The sequence below is a fragment of the Neodiprion virginianus genome, chromosome 2, assembly GCF_021901495.1.
Source record: "Neodiprion virginianus isolate iyNeoVirg1 chromosome 2, iyNeoVirg1.1, whole genome shotgun sequence".
Taxonomy (NCBI): Eukaryota; Metazoa; Arthropoda; class Insecta; order Hymenoptera; family Diprionidae; genus Neodiprion; species Neodiprion virginianus.
The window spans coordinates 2,955,943-2,974,952 of NC_060878.1; the positions used below are offsets into that span (position 1 = coordinate 2,955,943).

Consider the following 19,010-nt stretch of genomic DNA (forward strand, 5'->3'; position numbering starts at 1 on the left):
CGAACGTTTCAATTTTATACGTTTTTATTTCGGTTTATATTTCCGCGCGAAAGTTGTTTGTTTTTTTCTTTCTTTCTTTCTCTCAGTTTCCCCGCATTCGCCAGTTTAGTTTTCTCGAAAAAAAAATAATTCTTTTTTTTTTACTCTCATTTCCTCCATTTTCATCCCGTTTTTTCTCTCTCTCTTTCTCTCTCTCTCTGATCAATGTTACAATACCACGTTCTGCGGGAAGCGTCGAAACCGTTGAAATTGAATTTAAATTGCCTATTTGCAAACGATGTGTTTTATACTAATACACCTGTGTATAGGTATAGTTATACAGATATACGTATGGATAACATCTACGCCTAGATATATTGCATAACAGGCGCGCGAAAAAAAATTTACCCCCTTTACATTTTTTATATCACTGAGAGAAATTTTTAGTAGCGGTTACGGCTCAGTTCTCAACTATTTTCCTTTTTTTACCATAAACGAAAAATATAGTTCTAGGTAGAAAATGAAAATTAGTTTTCTAGCCGTTACCGGAAAGTCTAGTATCCGTTGCTATTCTTTCTCATTACGATCGCTGTTGCTATATTTTCTTGCAACAGTTGCGAAAATTTAATGCTTGTGCAACGATAAATTGACGTTAAAGCCTTGTTTAACTAAAAAAGTAGAGTAAACCGATGAAATTGATTCAGCGTTGCATTAACCAAAAAAGGATCGACAATAGCGCAAAATGGTTAGCCGTACCTCTTTTTTCGTAATTCCAACAATATTCAAACAGTTTTTTTTTAACGATACCCGTTTCACTCAATTTTTCTAGTTACCGTGACAAATGAAATTTTTCTCAGTGTAACTCGACGTGAATCGTCGAGGTGATAATTTTTAAACCGAAGCTTCGGGCGCGGAAGGGTTGCTCGCCCTCGTTTTCGTTCTCGTTCTCGTTCCGGCGTCGGCGTCGTCGGCACCCTAACCCCGCGATATTCCGACCTGCACGCAACTTGAGACGAGAGGTGATTGCGCCGTGAGCTTATAGAGCTTTCGGGGCTGCGGCGGGGTGCGTAAAAGTAGTACTTCCGTTACGCCTGCAGCCTACCCGGCGCCGCGACGCCACCGACGCCACCGACGCGGCGTGCACACCTGCACCCCTCTTACCCCCGACACCTAAGACGCTCTCGGCTTTTCGCCTGTTTATTTTTCTTTAAAGACCTGGAAACGGCTTTGTACCTAGCAGCTCAGGGACTCGGAGAGACAGGGGAAATTAAGAAAGTCGTAAGGATGAGGATAAGGGCGATGTGAGGGAGGGGGGGGGGGGGGCGAGGGAAAGGGGAAGAGGAATCGCTCGCGACGCCTAATTACCAGATTCACTACCGGCAGTTAAAGAACCTGAAACAGACGAAGCGGAAGAAAGAAAGAAAAAGAAGAAGGTGAAGAAGTTTATTGTACTTCGGGACACGGCGGCAGTGTTCTCTCTAAAAACAGATACCCGGAGAGAGATCACAATTTGCCTACTGCGGGGCAACAACGAGTCTCCCTGCACTGAATTGTTGACGAGTTAGCTGGAAGCGAACGCCCTTGTCTTACTTCTGTCTCTCTCTCCAATGACTCAATCTCGAGAAAACAAAAAATCAGAAAATCGAGAACGCTTATACAACTAACAAGATAGGTTGGGTTAGGTTAGGTTAGGTAAACCCTAGAACGGTATATCGGGGTAAGTTTGTAGCCCCCACGGTGATTTTAAATCTTCCGCCAAAGTAGAGATCGTTAGGAATTGAGTTTAGTTCAGGTCGAATTTTGACACACTTTTCCGAATTTTTCAAAAACTCAAACGGTACAATCGTTTTCTTTATCATATATAGAAACAAAGAAAATACAAGGGAAGAAAATTTTTTTTTCCCCGTTCATAATAATGATAATCGTTATCGATCGCGAATGGGTTAACTAGGGGGTGGCATCATCGAGAAAAGGGTCAAGGCAGGGATGGGGGTGGAGGTTAAGTTACGTTAGGTTAGGTTCGCGATGTCGATCGCCGCACGGAAAAAAAGAAACTAGTTCACGTCAGAAGAAATGATAAATCTCTCTCGTCAATTTCAGTTGGTAATGAGATTCTTTTTATTTTATTTATATATTTTTTTTTTTCAATTTTGAAAAGGAAAGGAGATGAATAGGTCAAGAAGCAAGGATACAATGTAATAATTTGAAAAGAATATATTAGACAACCTGCATCGGGGAAACATTGGGTCAATTAGGGGTGGGATATTCGAGGAAAGGGTGAAGGGATGGATGGTGGTGGTTGGGGGTTAGTGGCAGCACGTAGAATAAGTAAGTCGTGATTTATGGTTTAATATCCCGGCGTAATAAGGTGCCTCTGCATAATATGTTTTTCGCTAAGGGGACCGGGGAGTAATTAATTTACATTCACGCCCGTGAACAAGAAAAGTGGCAGGCAGGCCTAGATTCGGCCAGGGGAGGGGGGGTTAGGAAGAAGAAGAAGAAGAAGAAGAAGATGAAGATGAAGGGAGAGGAGAGGAGAGGAGAGGAGAGGAAAAGGCACCCAGTGTTTCTGCTGCCGTCCCGCTTCCTCGCCGCACGCAGGCAGTCGGTCATTAATAATAATCATTGAAATAACAAAGAAGGGTGGGCGAAATTAAATTTACCGAGCAGAAAATCTTCTGACGTAGATTTATGCGCATTTCCTGCGGTCGGCGCGGTCGTCGGTTCCTGGGCACCCTGATGATTTTCCTCCTCCCTGATATCATGTTTATAAGATACACTCTGATTTCTAAATCACGGATGATTTAACAGCGCAGATTACCTACCGCGACGCTATGAAACGAACAATTTTGCTCTGCAGGTATAGTCGGTATTTTTCGGGTATTGTTTACGACAAGGTTTAACCACTAGTCAATTCTTTTCTACAACAGGTTTGAAGATCGTTACACTTACGATTTCAAAGATTCCAGAGACTTATTTATAAGGTTTTTAAAAATATTTCTAAGAATTTCGTACGGTATTATAAAATTTCAATATAATTTCGTATAATTTATCGTTATTTAATTTAGTAACGCCATCGTAACGATTAATGCGGATGAAAAACCGTGGTTCCACGATCATGGAATTATCCGACATTCAGTAAATCACTAAACCATGACATAACAAAAAACGCACATACATACTTCAAAATCATAGTTCGTTACAGATAGTTTTAAAATTAAAAAAATAGCAACTTTTTTTTTCCCCAATATTTCCTTCCGATAACGTTACTAACTTGAACCTCGTTGTAATTTTCAAGATTTCAATTCATTTCACACGATTCCCATGTAAATAAAAAAAAAATCAAGGGTGATCAATCCCTCGCATCCATGCTTTTTCCCCGTTGTTAGAATTCTTGAGAAGCGTAAAGTCGCATGTGAGCGCGCACGCGCGTCGTTACCGTAAATCGAGGACTGCTCTCAGGTGCGGCACGCGGCGGATCGCTCGCCTGGAAAAAAGCGGTTATCAATTTGACAGGGGATCTAGGGAGTGGATGGGCGGGGTGGGGGGCTCGCGTAGGCATTCAATTTCCCTCCCCCTCCTCCTCCTCCTTCTCAGTATTTCCTCTCGCCATCCGCCCTCCCGGCTCTTCGAGTCGTACACACCCTTCCGCTCCCGGCTGTCACTCCGGAGAGTTATGGACCCCGAATGAGTGGCTGCAGGGGCGGGCAAATGTCGCATAAGTTACTTCTCTTACTCACTACTTCTTCTTCTTCTTCTTCTTCTGCTAGTTCTGCTTCTTATTCTTGCAGGATGCAGTCTATAAATATAAAATCGAACCGAGCCGGCATCTCGGCTCCACTTCCCCCCCTCTTTCAGGCATGTGGACGCGATTGATCATTACATATGTATCATCGGGCAAACGGTGATCTAGAAGTTCCAAAAAGGGGGAGAAAAATTTCATTCAACTACTTATGTAAAGAAAACTTGGTCTGGATTAGTCTGATTCGTTTTCATTCATGCTTTTTTCCGTCATGTTTCTGATTACAGCTCAGTGCATCGCTCCGCTGGGAATGGAGTCTGGGGAAATTCGTGACTCTGATATAACGGCCAGCTCCAGTTTCGACAGTGGAAACGTCGGCCCCCATCGTGGACGGTGAGTCTCGTAACTTATACCTTAGATGCCTATATATATATAGTTTATATGTAATCATCAAGAACCTAGAAACTGATGGAAAAACAAGAAGAAGTCATCGAGTCTATTTTTTGTGAAAACCTTGACCCTTGCAAGCATACATTTTTCCTTGCAGTTAAATTCCTTGAAACTTGGTATGCAAGGGATCTCGAGGACGTTGGTTTAAAAAATGGGTTCAGAACTGAGAACCTTTTAAAATTCAATATGGCGGATCTAATGTGAGCGATTCGGATCGATTTTTGTACTTTCAGTCCTCCATATTGGAACCTCCATCTTGAATTTTGAAATTCTGACCTTGGATTCGCTTTCAGCGACCCCGAAAACTCCCGGGTAACAAATTTCAAGTGAAACTGATCGATTTTTGTATCTTCAGTCCTCTATATTGGACCCGCTATTTTGAATTTTTGAATTTTTACGCTGGTTTCGTTTTTAACGACCGATTAAAAAAAGAATGTCTCATGTACGAAACGTTGCACTGGGAAGGGTCAAACTGCAAACGCCGATCCATCGAGGTCTAAAATTGCCGAGTGTGACTCCAACGACGCTTTTCATTCGAATCGTGCATTAGTCAGTTGGGTGGTTGGTTCGTTAGTCAAGATGGGTGAATCAGGTAGATACGCCCAGGTCGCGTCGTCCTGGGATAAGGTCCCGGGTCGGGATGGTGATTGCCTTTTAATCTGAGTAATGAGCGGCGGTTAAGTCGAGCTTCGAGCAGATAGTTGGAAGCCTGCCGCCGCACCTGTAAATCACTCGCCACGCGGTTCTTGACGCTGTTATTTATATATATGATGCGCACACAACTCCGGACTTGTGTATAAATTTAATCACCCGGTATACGCTCGAACGCCTCTTCATCGCGTGTGTGTGTGAATTGTAAAGTGTACGTACATCCCGAGCTAACGATTCAATCTTAACGTAACGATTAACGGGCGGGCAGAGTACAACTCGTTTTATCGCAGTCCGTTTAAAAGCTTTTAGAGTTAATTAAAAGTTTGGTTTAATCCGTATATACGGTTCTTATTTAGCGCTATATCGGGTATTAATTTGCGAGACACTGTATAAGAACGTTGTCACAAATCAGCTTGCGACGAGTCTCTTCGTTATAACTTTCATTCGCGATTCTTATTGGGATTTTCACTTTGCAATGCGACATCTGGCGGGGAGGAATTAACCTTATACAAACAGGCTTTTTTTCGTTCTTTCGCGTGTGGATAGTAGAACAGGAGTATTATTGATTAGGTTTCATTGATTTATGTGATATGAGGAATTCGAAAACCCAAAGATTACGATTTCCCTTCGTTAGGAAGTTATAACATACCCAGTCGGGATTATTCAAAAATCGATTTTTTTTTTTTTTTTTAATTTCATTCTCGTTGTGTACATATATTCAAGTATATATACAGAAAATTTCGTAACGATCCGACAAATATGCTCGAAGTTACACGCACGTTTGCGAAGACACCCCGGAGCGTATTAAAGTGCTTTTGAAACTTTGAACGCGTTTTTTTTAAAAATATGTTTTCAAAGTCGGTGAGCAAGATTTCTCGGAATCGTCTGAACTGATCAGTCTCAAATTTGTACACGAGCTTTACGAATGTATCTTTCAGGCCTTGACCGAAGGTTTTTTCTCGCCGATAAATATTTTCTATTTTGATAAACAAATTGAGGCGAAAATTTTTATGCAAGATCGAAATTTTTTTTGACAACCCGGCGTTTTGTTAAAAATTAATATTTTGCTTGGTCCTTCGATCAAGGACCGGATAATACCTTGTATCAACTAAATATTTTTTATTTTTTCATTTCGGATGATCCAGTCCAGAGATATCTCGCTCACCGCCAGAGGCCTGTTTTTATACATGCTCCCAGAGATCGACTATAGCAGCTTTAAAAATCATTATTTTTACAAATAAAAAATAACAGAATGAAGTTCAATGTTACCCCAACATATATATAAACTTTTATGTTAATAAATTGAAATGTCTCTTCGAAAAGAATCCTTGAAAAATCGCTTGTTTTCGGTCTCCTGACTGGGTATAACACCTTTAAATCTAAAAACTTAGGTTACCCGGTGATAACAGAGCACCGACAACCAGGCTCTGACGTCACGATCAGATTTTCCAATAGTTATTGATTCCCGTTGCTATAATCCGCGGTATAACGTAGTCGAGAAAGGAAAATATACTGAAGTTTTTCGATCCGAAGACCATTTGTCTCGGCGCGTGGCGTCGAAAATAAGCAAAAGACGAAGCAGTGGTGCAGAGGAGGATGCAGCAGAGAGGAGACGTACGCCCCTGGACAAGATCCTCGGGTTGAACGTGGCCGCCCTCTCGGTTTTGGTGAGAATTTATCGCCTCTTCCTTTCCACCACGTTCTTCACTCGAAATTGTTCCAGCATCTCCAAGGAGGAGATGCTCAACGTCCAAGGACCGCGAGTCGTGATTCATACTTTCCTTATCCGGTTCGTCTTACCGTAGTTTCCGGCGTGTAGGCCGCCATCTTTTGGTCCTTCCTCGCTGGTCATTACACCGTCTTAGTTTGGTATTTATTTTCGCGTTGAACGGAGCCGATTCGCAGCTGCGAGGTATCGCGGAATCCAAAAGCGAGCCGCGAGCGATCGTTGCTCCGAGATTTATTGAGGACACTGCTAACCGTGGAATGTCTTTGATGCAGTTCTGTATCAAAGTAGCGCTGAGGCAGTTCCAGCTCTCTTAATGGGGTATGAGTTATGGACCAAACTGAATCCGTGCTCATCCCAACTCCCGGTTCCACGAGTCTAGGCTTCTTCCTTGCCATGCCTGCTCTCACTTAAGGGATCCCGTCAAAGCCACGCACTATGCTCCGTCATTCCCGCCCCGACACTTCACAGGAAAACCTGGCAGCCACTCCTCCTTTTTCATCGCAAATTATACTCTCCACGCTTTGCACTCACGGATAGACTACGCCGCACGAGAAGACGACTCTCCTCCGCACTGTGCATCTGGATATATCCGAGAGCCAAGGCTTTCCTGCACTTTCCATTTTCCATTGCAAAACACCCGGTGACTTCTCTTATGCTGGTGCACATTCATGCCGGGCACGTCGCTAGCGAAATTAGAGGATTCTATTCACATGCCGGGAATCCTTCACCAAATTCTCAGACCCTCCGTTTATAAAGGATAATAATAATAATAATAATAATAATGATAACAATAATAATGATAATGATAATAGCTCCATGGTTCGTACGTTTTTTATTCTTACCCAATTGAAACGATGAAATATGAGGTATCTAACTGATATCGCGGGGTTTGAACAAATCGTTATTACGCTCCTCTTTTTCTTCCTATTCAGTTATTGCGACTCCTGCGGTAAACAATTATTATTTTACAAAGTGAACGTCGGACCGGCAAATTGCTAGTAATAAACTTCCATTTTGCAGAGAGGGAAAACAATTAGCCGGGACCCAAGGTACATGGTGTAAGACCGCAGCAGCAAGTTCCTGTCCCAAGTTGCTCCCGGTGGGAAACCCCCTCATCTTTAATTCATATCATCCGGTCTTTTAACTCGATCAATAAATTATCATTTCACCGCATATTATATTTTACTCCCCTCGACTAACCGCGCACAAACGCTAAGTGGCGGTATCTTCCTCCGTCTCCGTTGTCTGCAGCCAAAAACGCGTCTTTGGCCTCGTTCCCCAAGCTCCTTAAACCGACCCTCCCTGATTTAGATGAAAAAATCCGATTCTGATTACAGGTTACGCCAGGAGAGCCTGGGCGGTGCGTGGTGTCCGAAACAGCAGATCACAACTGACTCCAAAGAGTGGCTTGAGATCGACCTTCACACTGTGCACATGATCACAGCCACGAGCACTCAAGGTCGATTTGGAAACGGACAGGGTGTCGAATTCGCCGAAAACTACGTCCTTGACTACTGGAGACCGCGACTTGGAAAGTGGGTTCGTTACAGGAGCGCTCAAGGAGACGAGGTAAGAATGAGACCAGAAAGAAGGGAAGTTGTAGTAGAATCGGAACGATACTGCAACCGTGCTAATCCATCCATGCTATACTTTCTATCAGGGTGGTTAATTTTTCAACTTTTATTTTTTTTTTCCACAAAGTGTGACAAAAAAGGGGGTAAGGTGTACACATAAACATAAATTTTAATATTACAAAATTTGGTAGCGATCTCTAAATATTTTCCTACCTCCTCCATGTTTTACGAAAGTCTTCTTTTTTTCCAATATTTGTCACAAATTTTTCGAATTACACCCTAAAAAAAAAAGTTAAAAAATATACCACCCTACTTACTATACTTGATACTATACCTATCACGTTTATGGACTTTTGATACACCCTTGATTCCAAGGGAGAAGACTATTCCCGAAATTCATTTCTTCCACACCGTTCCGGAGAACTCGTTTTCTCGAACTTTGAGCAGTCGTAACTCGGCCGTTCAACGTCGGGTCGAGGAAACCCCCTCAAGGTAGAGCCGGAAAGAGATAGAGAGGGGAAGGGCGAGTTGGAGCTTATTTGTATAGGAGGGTGGATCAATAGAGTGAGGGAAGGTCGTCGCGTGCTCGCGGGTCAAACGCGCGGCTCCGTCAGCCCACGACGACCATGACGCCTGAGCAGGGTGAACCATTATCCAAATAGTCGCTCCTCCAGCTCGATCCTGAATAATACCATCGAACCGGTCTTTTCTATAGACAGCCTCGTGACCCGGATGATTGTGCCCTTCGAGGTATTTTCGTACCCCTCTCTCTTACCGGGGATCTAGCTTCCTTGTGGAATCGTGGACGTCCTATGAAACCAAACTTCGCGGTGAAAATGCAACTAATAACTCGAGACCCGCGTCTACGAGTAATGCAAACACCTGAAGATGCTCGCCGGCCTTTTACCGGCTCCCGTCGGCCGAGCACGAGCCAAAGAAACGGTAGTCGGTCTCGTCAGTGAGAACTATTAACACCGTCCATTAACATATAACGAGAGTTGGGCGTTGGCTCTGCTCTTAACACTGTTCTCCACGACGGGTAGACGGTACGGTGAGGCCGCACCCTTTTGGTTTCGGTGAACCGAGTTATACCGTACCTGACGTACCTCTACCAAAGGCATGTGTGGCGGCAGCGGCACCTTCCGAATAGGAACTCGTTCACCACGAGCTTTTCCATTCTACGGTGTTGGCTCTCCGTTTAATGGACTACGCGGTCGCGATGAGGTGGTGAGAAATAGAGACCCTGCATCCGGTGTAATTTATAAGCAATTATGCGTCGCTGTCTTACCTCACGTCGTGAACCTTGTCAAGTGTTCACGTGTCGTCACAACCGGTAACGTGGGCGGATGAATAAATATTAAGATATGCATGACGACGGGAGAAGAGTAAACTTTGACAAATTAGGAAAGTGCTGATTCAGTCACGGTCCCTGTGTAATCAATTCACGTGAAACACTGGAGGTGAAGAATAAATCAGTGACACGCGGTAACAGGATTCTCTTGGAACTCTTCTCGAACCTCAGATTTTCCTGCAATTCTCCTTCTCCGAATAAAACTAAACGTTTCCACAATTTTACTACATCGAAACTACTTTACACCGGTAAATGGTGTGGAATTATCTTTTTCAGGTGATAACCGGAAACACCAACACCTATCTCGAGTCCAAGCGTGAACTGGAACCGCCGATTTGGGCCAGCAAGCTGCGCTTTTTACCCTACAGCTTCCACCGACGAACGGTCTGCATGCGCGTCGAGATCTATGGCTGTTCATGGAACGACGGTATCGTATCGTACTCCATGCCTCAGGGTGACAAACGCGGCAACTTGGAGTTCTTCGACGCTACTTACGACGGCCATTGGGACGGAGTCCAACTGCTCCGAGGTCTTGGTCAGCTTACGGACGGACGCACTGGGGCCGACAAGATCAGGATGGGGTACTACGACGATCGAAGACAGGGTTGGGTCGGGTGGAAGAACGACACCAGGTCTGGACACCCCGTTGAAATCAGGTTCGAGTTCGACCAGGTCCGGGAATTTTCCGCCGTTCATATCTACTGCAATAACCAGTTCACCAAGGATGTTCAGGTGAGGAACATTCGATGTTACCGGTATTTTATCTCGTTTCTTCCTCCTTTCATCTGCGTTTCGAATTACAAGACACGGGTGCATTCGATGTAGTCAGTCCATGTGTGTCAGGTATCAAAGATGGTCAATGGTACCATTTGGTGCACTGGCAATGAGCTCGGTTTATTTCTCGCGGTCCAAGTTAGTAACTTCATCGTAACGAAACGTCGATTTTGATGGTACTCGCATTGCAAAATATGTTTACTGACTTGGACAAACAGCTCAAAAACTACGGAGTAACGTTTTTTCCTCAGAAAGAATCGCTACGATAACGTCACTAATTCCAATATGATTTCATTTCGACGCTCTAAATAATTCGGAACGGATTCTCTTCGCGAATGATCTTGGAATAGTGATGTAACTTCAGAGACTAGACTCTCTATAAACTACTGGTCGGAAGAAAGTCCTCGAACGTAACATTTGCCGCATGGCAAGCTGGTCTCAAGAATCCGAACTGAAAGGGGACTCGTTACATTGTATAAAGTCAGGGGTCGAAGCCGCGGAGTGAATTGCCGGTCGAGCTGTTGAAAAAGTGTACAACGTTTCGGGGAGGAGGGAAGGAGGTAAAAAAGTCGAAGCGTATAGTCGAACAATGGTATCACGCGAGGAGGAAAGAACGGCCAGAGAGAGCGAGAGAGAGAGAGAGCGAGCGAGAACGATGGTTGAGGGTGAAGAGTGGGGTGGGCGCGTTGCACTCCGCGCTTTTCATAATGGTCGGTAAAACACGCGGTGGTATCAAGATTTATTTGAATGGAGCGCCTCATTACCCAGCTCGGCAATTGTGCCCACTACGCGGAGCTTTTTCCAGCGACGAGAGAACGCTTTTGACAATGCAAACGGCGTTCGGTCCTCGCGATGTAAGCACTGGTACCTGCCCCAGCCAGCCAGCGCAGCTGATACGCCACGTATATTCAAATACAATACACACTGTGGCGGCTGTCTGCAGCGACGAGTCGGCACGGGAGGGGTTCGACCCTTTCTATTAACAAGCACCACAGATAAAGCACGCCACTGCCTCCTGAAAGACAGCACTTCAAAGTCGAGACCGTGCCTCCAGCAGCCGCCAACCACCCTCGGAAATCCATACGGAGTCTCCTTCACCCCGCTTGAAACCAACGGAGTCGAGATCCGTCCGTGAAATTCCAGCGGTGATGCTTCTTTAACCCACCCCTCGCCAACAGTTTGCAGCTCTATTTCTCTGTTCCAGATCTTCGCCGAGGTCAGCGTGCTCTTCAGCATCGGCGGAAAGTACTATACCGGTGATCCGATAGTCTGGACGTCGATGGAGGACAAGATATTCGAGACCTCGAGGAACATAACGGTCAAGCTTCACCACCGAGTAGGGAAATTCGTCAAGCTCAGATTCTCCTTCGCCGCTAAGTGGATGATGCTTAGCGAGATTACCTTCGATTCCGGTGAGTCGATCAACCACCTACCCACTACCTCCCTTCCAACTTTGACAGAGTTCGTCACAGTCCAATCGTTTGATCACAACCAGCCCGGAATTCCAGGCTCATATACATGTAACAAACTACTCTTTGAACTTCGCCAGACGTTGTCGTAGCGACCTATCACGGTGACTTCGGGCATCGAATCAGCCGACTGATCGATCCCCGGACTAGTCACTGGTTCTATTGTTCCCCGAAGCCCCTGCAGTACGTCGTAAAGCTCTAGCCGGGAGTCGGGGTCGATGAATCGAGGTGTCATTTCGTATTCTTTCCTTTTTTCACCCCCGTCACGCAGACGTCGCCCACGGCAACTTCACCCCAGAACCACCACCGCCAACGGAGGCCGCGCCGCCTCTTCTCCGCGGCAATTCCGCGCGAGACGTGCCACCCCAGGTGGAAGTTCCCGTGTCGACCGCTAAGCAGGACGACCCTACCTACATGGCGGTGATCATCGGCGTTCTCACCGCTGTGATCCTGCTCCTGGCTGTGGCGATATTTCTGATAGTGTCGCGGCACCGGCAACGCAAGAACTTCGCCAGTCCGCTCGGAGCCAAGAGCTCGATTCCCTCGGGTAACCAGCACCTTTCTCCCGAGTCTGCTTACGGCACCACCGAGAAGGATCCCTCCCTCATGACCTACAGGGTCGAGGAAGTATACGACAGGTACGCCGGTGCCAAGCTTACCACTCTTCCGCGAGAGCTAAACGACCGGCTTCTCGGCGACGTCAGACTCGACGAGTACCAGGAACCCTTTCACGACAAGTACAGGGAACCCCCTCACGCCGCCTACTACGGCTACAGCACCGTCGTCATCGACAGCAAAGACCTTCACGACAACGTTGAACATTCCGGTGAGTACCAAGGTTCTCTACCAATTTCACTGGTCAGCAAAATTTTTTTTCACAAGAAAGGTGCTCGCTCATTTTGAAATACCTATATACCCCCATTGTAAAACGATATTCCTTTCGATTCGATCAGGTCTAATTTTTGTGTTACAGCTACTACCAATAAAATTGAATGTTTATCGTTTTGACTTGCCTTTTTTGATTCAGGGTGTTTGGCAATGTATTGTAGAATTGAAGATCGAATTATACTTTTTTCAAATGATCTCTTCTCCACCGATGAAAATGACACTAGTCCAGGATTCCTCTCGAGGTTCTAATCGATCGCCTCTTTCGCCGTTTGTGTTCTCAGATGCCACGTACGACTACGCGGTGCCAATGCCAGTTCCAAGTGTGAGCAGTGACCAGGACAGCGTATTCTCCAAGTCCTCGTCACGAGGCAGCGCAAAGGTATCACTGTAGTACTATATAAACCATTTTCTTTCCACTCGAATCATTTCGCTTCCCTTTGACGTGCGGCTCGAGCGTGAGAAATCACGCCACGTGTCTCCGTTCGAACAGCCCTGCGATTTTTCCGATAACAAAGAAAAGGGAAATACATAGAAGTGGGTCAGGGTCAGCCGCCCTTAGAGGCCTTTAAGCCCGCTCCTGAGGCTCACAAGGAAGGTATCCAAGGTCGATATCTCAGATTTCATTTCTTTTGTAATATGTTACAGTAGACCGAAGACTAAGCGACACATATTTTTTTAACCTGCCATTGAACACATTAAAGGGGTGAAACCACCCTCGATAGTAAGACATGTCAAGGGGTGACTTGACGGTTTTTTTTTTTTTTTGTTAATTGTTATGAGAAAACTTTTCCAGTTGAACCGGTTAAAAAATATTATTTTCTTGTTGGTGAAACTGCCAAATCGCCCACTTGACATGCCTTACTTTGTAGGGTGGTTTCAACCCTTCAAAGTGTTTAATGGCACATTAAAGAAAATTCGTGTCGCTTAGTTTTTAGTCTACTATAACATAGTAGAAAACAAATGAAATCGGAGATACCGACCTGGGACACCTTCCTTATCAGTGGAACGTTTCGCGCTCTCTAACGCGACGCATGCGCGTTCCGCAGGCATGCTTACAGAGCTTCTTCCCGCCGCCACCGCCGCCGATGTCAGCGCCACCACCGCGAGGCTCGAACAATCTCACGTACTCGAGTCCCCCGAGTCCGGAACCGATTTCGGAGCGCGAAAGACGGGGAAGCAAACGCAGAGAACACTCGCTACATCGGTACGCGTAGAGGAAAAATTTTAACCCTGAGATCCGGATCGTCTACGGACGGTCCCGAAGGACGAAGATGGATCTGGACGAGGATTCGGACGTGACTGACCGAGTGCCGCTTATCCTTCTCCTTTCCTCTCCCCCTTTCTCAACCACCAAATTGTGACTTCCGAGGAAAGGTAAGGCATGTACGGTGTTAGTTCGAAAACCCTCTTCGTCGTCGTTTTCCTCCTTTATAATAGCGAAATTATTATCGATGTGGCGAGAATCATTCAACAAAGACTGACGTCGTATCATATAATAATTAGCAAGCGTATTATGAGATATAATTACGCGTGATTTTTCTGTTCGAATTTTCTTTCCTCTTCGCTATAACGTTTTCATATTATACCTGTAATATAGGTATTTATATAAGAGAGGCGCGGAGAAATTAATAAAAGTAAGATTAACATTATCGTATAAGAATAGTAAAAGTTATGTATCGACGAATAAATGTGTTATATTTATTCCGGCATGCGCAATCGCGTCTGCATTTAGCCTTTATTTTTCACTACAATCTCTTTTCTAGATCTTCGACTATTTTTTATTCATGCCCCCCCCACCCCATCAATTAAGCTAGCAAGCGATATATGAATTACTGCGTAAGATTTTAGAGCTATAAATATATATATATATATATATATATATATATAAATCATGTATGTGTATATATATATATGGAAGAAAGAATCGTGATAGAGGATAAAATTCATAAAATAATCAAAATAACACGGTAGTAAAAAAAATAAATAAAAATAATCGATGATTTTGACCAATTTCCATTGAATATTATAAAACTACGCTCCGCGTAAATTTAACCGAGATCGCCTTGAAGCAACGAAGTAAAATCCAAAATCCAATGTATAAGGATCGACAATACAGGGATGAGACAACAATAACGAATAAACATTATGATATACGATTAATAAAAATGAGAAAGAAACGAAGAGAAAAAAAAAAAATATTAGCGACAAAAAATATGATAAAAAAAAATAAAAAACAAAAAAAAAAAAACAAAAAAAAAACCAATAACAATTTGTACGTGTAATATAATGTCTACGTGTACATGTTATATTGTATTATAACCCGACCACATTGTGATAACATATAAACGCGTATGTAACGGTGACAAAAATTCGAGCTATAAAAATATGTATTATCGAACGCGTGATCTAAAAACTTACAATTATTGAGAACGGTTTGAATAATTTTTACAACGATTACAGGATATTGTATAATAAAAGAAAAGTGACGGGATAAAAAAAGAAGACACTCCGAGATAAGATAGAAAAAGATAATTCCCCAAATGAAAAATGGAAAATTGAAAATTAAATGCACATATACATATATATACATGTATACGCCAATTATCGGTTCACCTGAGAATAAATTTTCTGCGTTTCTCAATTATTATTGAAATATAAATACGATACACGCGACGCGTGCGTGGGATAATCTGACGCGGCTTTTAAATACGCTTTTGTGTAAATATTTATGCATATGTATATATCGATCAAACGAGAACGCCCTGCACGATATTTTCGCGAAAATATTCCGATACCGCATAAACGTCGCAGATACGAGACGGTACGAGACGAGAATACCGCGATACACGTATCATTACGATAATTGAAGCTTATCAGTCGACGTTCGTTCGCCCCAGGCGTTAAGTCAAGCCTCCGCAAAATAAAGCTACGTATGCAAATTGCGAACTGACTGATTGTGAGGACTCGTCGCGCCGACTGCATCGCGCATACCTGGATATCTGCACACGTATACATACGACATGTATCAAGCAAATAATAATAGTGATAACGATGATGATGATGATGATGATTTTATCGCAATAATCTCTTTCTATTCTTTCACTAGATATTTGTATATATATATACGTGTGAATATTTTACGTACATCCGTAATCCTTTTAATTATTAATATTGCATTTGAATATTATAGCGCGGTAATAATATTTGTCAATTTATCCTGTGCACACTAATTAATCGGTAATAATACACGCAAAGCGACGAATTTGCGATTTATATCGTACACGAAACGATGTAATTATTAATTATATACGCGAATAGTGATGATAACAATAATAACATTAATAACAACAACAATAATAATAATAATAATAGTAATAATAACAATAATAATAATATTAATAATGCTCGTGTCAATAAGAAGTAGTATTACATCGCAACTGCAGTGATCACGCCAGAATGAGGATTTTTCGTATGCAATCGTATCGCCTTGAAACGATCTCGCAGTTCGGGTGAAATTATCATGCTGGTTAACAACATAAATGATAATAAAAATAATAATAATAATAAGAACAACAATTATCATAATAATAATATTAATAGTGATAACGCTAATGGTAATAATAATGATAATGACATAATGATAACGATAAGAGATAATAATAATGATCATATGTATAGATTGAATATGGATACTGAAAATTCATCTATTCCTTTTTTTGATCTTGTTTTTTTTTTTTTTTTTTTTTCTTGCAAAAATTGCAAAGTGATTTACACCAACAGCCTGATTAAAAAGCATCTTGTAATTGATGTATTACAACGCATGCAGATGTAACACGCGTGTTACAAATTATATATCATGCAATACTGTATGATTTCACAACGTATTATTTCGAAAATGTAAATAATAATGTATAATTTGAGTGCGAATAATAATTATCATAGCTGATGCGTGCTGCGAGAGTAGAGAAAAAAGGGGGAAAAAAAAAAACAAGAAAATCTTATCAATAATCGTATTACGTAATAATATAAAAATACACGACGCCCAAGAAAACGATTATTTCTTTAATCTTGTAAATAATTGTATTATATAATACGCGTAACGAGTGGTATACATATAAATATAAATTTAATTGAGTGTAATTATATATATTAAACGAATTTCAGGATGCATATTTGATATTTGTGTGCCTGTATATCCTTTTGTATGCTATCGGAAATAGAAAATGTTATATTATATATAAGTATATATTGAAAACTGAGGAAAGAAAGCGAAAATAAGAATGAAAATGTAATAATTATCAGTACTGTACACACATCAAATTATTATTACTATAATTATACTAATTGTCTGATGATACACGGTCGAATAATTATACGAACAATAAACTGCTACGGTGAATTATCATTAAGTTTTTCACGCATCGGTCCGCGCGTTAACAATTGATCATGAAAAAAATATCACGTAGAAAAATCGGTTTATAATTTTTTCCCGAGAAAAAGTAAATCGTCGTTGGGTAAAAAATATCTTTCTCCGAATGAAGAAAAAATTTCTTGCAAAATTATTCAATCTCCAATCATACGGCAGAATAAGAAGAAAAAAAAAAATGTTTCAATAAGTTGCAAAGCAACGCTATGTATAAAATGACTGAAAATTTTCGCATCATCGAACGAAATCGAATGAAAAGTACCTACAAGAGAAATTGGAAGCTTCGAAAACTTCGAATATCATCATCAGGTACGTATTGCGAGAATTTACTAAACGCAGGATAATGACGATGATGCACTGAGAGAAATTTTTACTTCCGGTTACCGCTCAGTCCTTAACTATACTTTCATTTTTTACCGTAATTTGAAAAATATAGTTCCAGGTAGAATATGAAAATTAGTTTTTTAGATACGATAATTCTTGCTATATTTTCTTGCAACTGTTGCGAAAATTTAACGCTCGTGCAACGATAAATTGACGTTAAAGCCTTGTTTAACTAAAAAAGTAGAGTAAACCTCAGAAACTGATTTTGCGTTGGAATAACCAAAAAAGGATCGACGATAGCGCAAAATGGTTAGGCGCACCTCCTTTTTCGCAATTCCAACAATATTCAAACAGTTTTTTTTTTTTTTTAACTATACCTGTTTCACTCAATTTTTCTCAGTCTGTTAGAAAACACTCAACATCCGCTACGTCCGATTCACGATCACTGTTTACCCTCCACGAATAGGACAAGACGTGGGACCTAACGCAGCAGTTTTCCACCGTGTTCCTCTCCTTCTTTCTCTCCCGAAGTGCCAAGAGCAAACAGACAACATACAAGGTACGCTTATATCGACGTGCCATCCACTTGTTCCATCGTTCCGTGACGCGGCTCATCCATCACTCTTGCCGATTACCGGTGAAGTATATTAGGCATTCGCACCCTCCGAAATGTTGCTCTTTCACATCCAAAATGACGCTGATTGTCAGTGGGACCACGACTTCGTCCAGGACCTTCCCAGGAAGTCCGAAAATCCATCCCCCGTAACTCGTCGTCAGGTTAAGACGGATACGCACGGTATTGATCGTCCTGTTCGCCAGAATTCGTCATCTTTTCTTCGTTTTTTTTTTTTTTTTTTTTTTTTACAAACGGTTTTACAGCTTATTAATTTAAGACCAGGACATCTGCAGTCCCGAATAGATGAGCCCCTTGGGGATTCCGAAGCGTGGAAGCAAAGTTGAACGGGTCGTTAGTCGAGGACTCATTTTCTAACCGGGCGGGTCGAGAGAGTTTTGCCGCGAGTGCAGATGACGAGTACGTTGTTTCTTTTTTGTCTTTTTTTTTTTTTTTTTTTTTCATTACCTCCGCATTTTTTTTTTTTTTTTTGGGGGGGAGGATTATTTTTAAACAACTTCGGTGCAGCGGCGAGCAACGCTTGTAGCGCCGTTATACGCCCACACCTTATACTCTAATTGCTTCAGGAAGTCACTACTCAACGAATACATAACTGCTATTTTGATATTTCGCTGTCTCCGGAGCGTGTCTCACTACCGTTTAGTGAGTTGTTGTACTTGTACTGCGACGGTATAACGAGAGGGGGAGTAATCGGGATGCGAAAGAGAGAAAGAGAGAGAGAGAGAGAGAAAGTATTTTTATTTGATCCTGGAGCGTAACTCTCCAAGGACCACGAGTATAAGTTACAAAAGACCAATGATAACCTAAGACTAATTAATTGTAATAATACTAGATGAAAAACAAAAGCTGAAACAAATTAACTAGACGGAAATAAATTCAAGAATAGCTAAATGAAAATAAGATAGCAAGCGAAGAATGAACAAGAAGAAAATAATACTGATCAAAAGTAGAGATAGATGTAGTAAAATATTAAGTATTATAAGCGCTACGGATACTCGAGTAGAAAAAAGCTGAAAATT

General features: G+C 42.2%; 1 protein-coding gene across 2 annotated transcripts in view; it reads left to right on the top strand.

Moving 5' to 3' along the window:
* LOC124297414 (discoidin domain-containing receptor 2-like) overlaps positions 1-17,044 on the top strand; it is a 59,603-nt gene extending 42,559 nt beyond the window's left edge. The window contains exons 3-9 of one of the 2 annotated variants that reach the window (XM_046748414.1): positions 4,009-4,114; positions 7,889-8,120; positions 9,753-10,208; positions 11,455-11,770; positions 11,991-12,545; positions 12,889-12,986; positions 13,654-17,044. In XM_046748414.1, the coding sequence (XP_046604370.1) occupies positions 4,009-4,114; positions 7,889-8,120; positions 9,753-10,208; positions 11,455-11,770; positions 11,991-12,545; positions 12,889-12,986; positions 13,654-13,821 (1,931 nt within the window). In that variant the 3' untranslated portion in view covers positions 13,822-17,044. The remainder of the gene's footprint in view (positions 1-4,008; positions 4,115-7,888; positions 8,121-9,752; positions 10,209-11,454; positions 11,771-11,990; positions 12,546-12,888; positions 12,987-13,653) is intronic. The other variant, XM_046748415.1, reaches the window with a different exon arrangement.
* Positions 17,045-19,010: the final 1,966 nt, after the last annotated feature.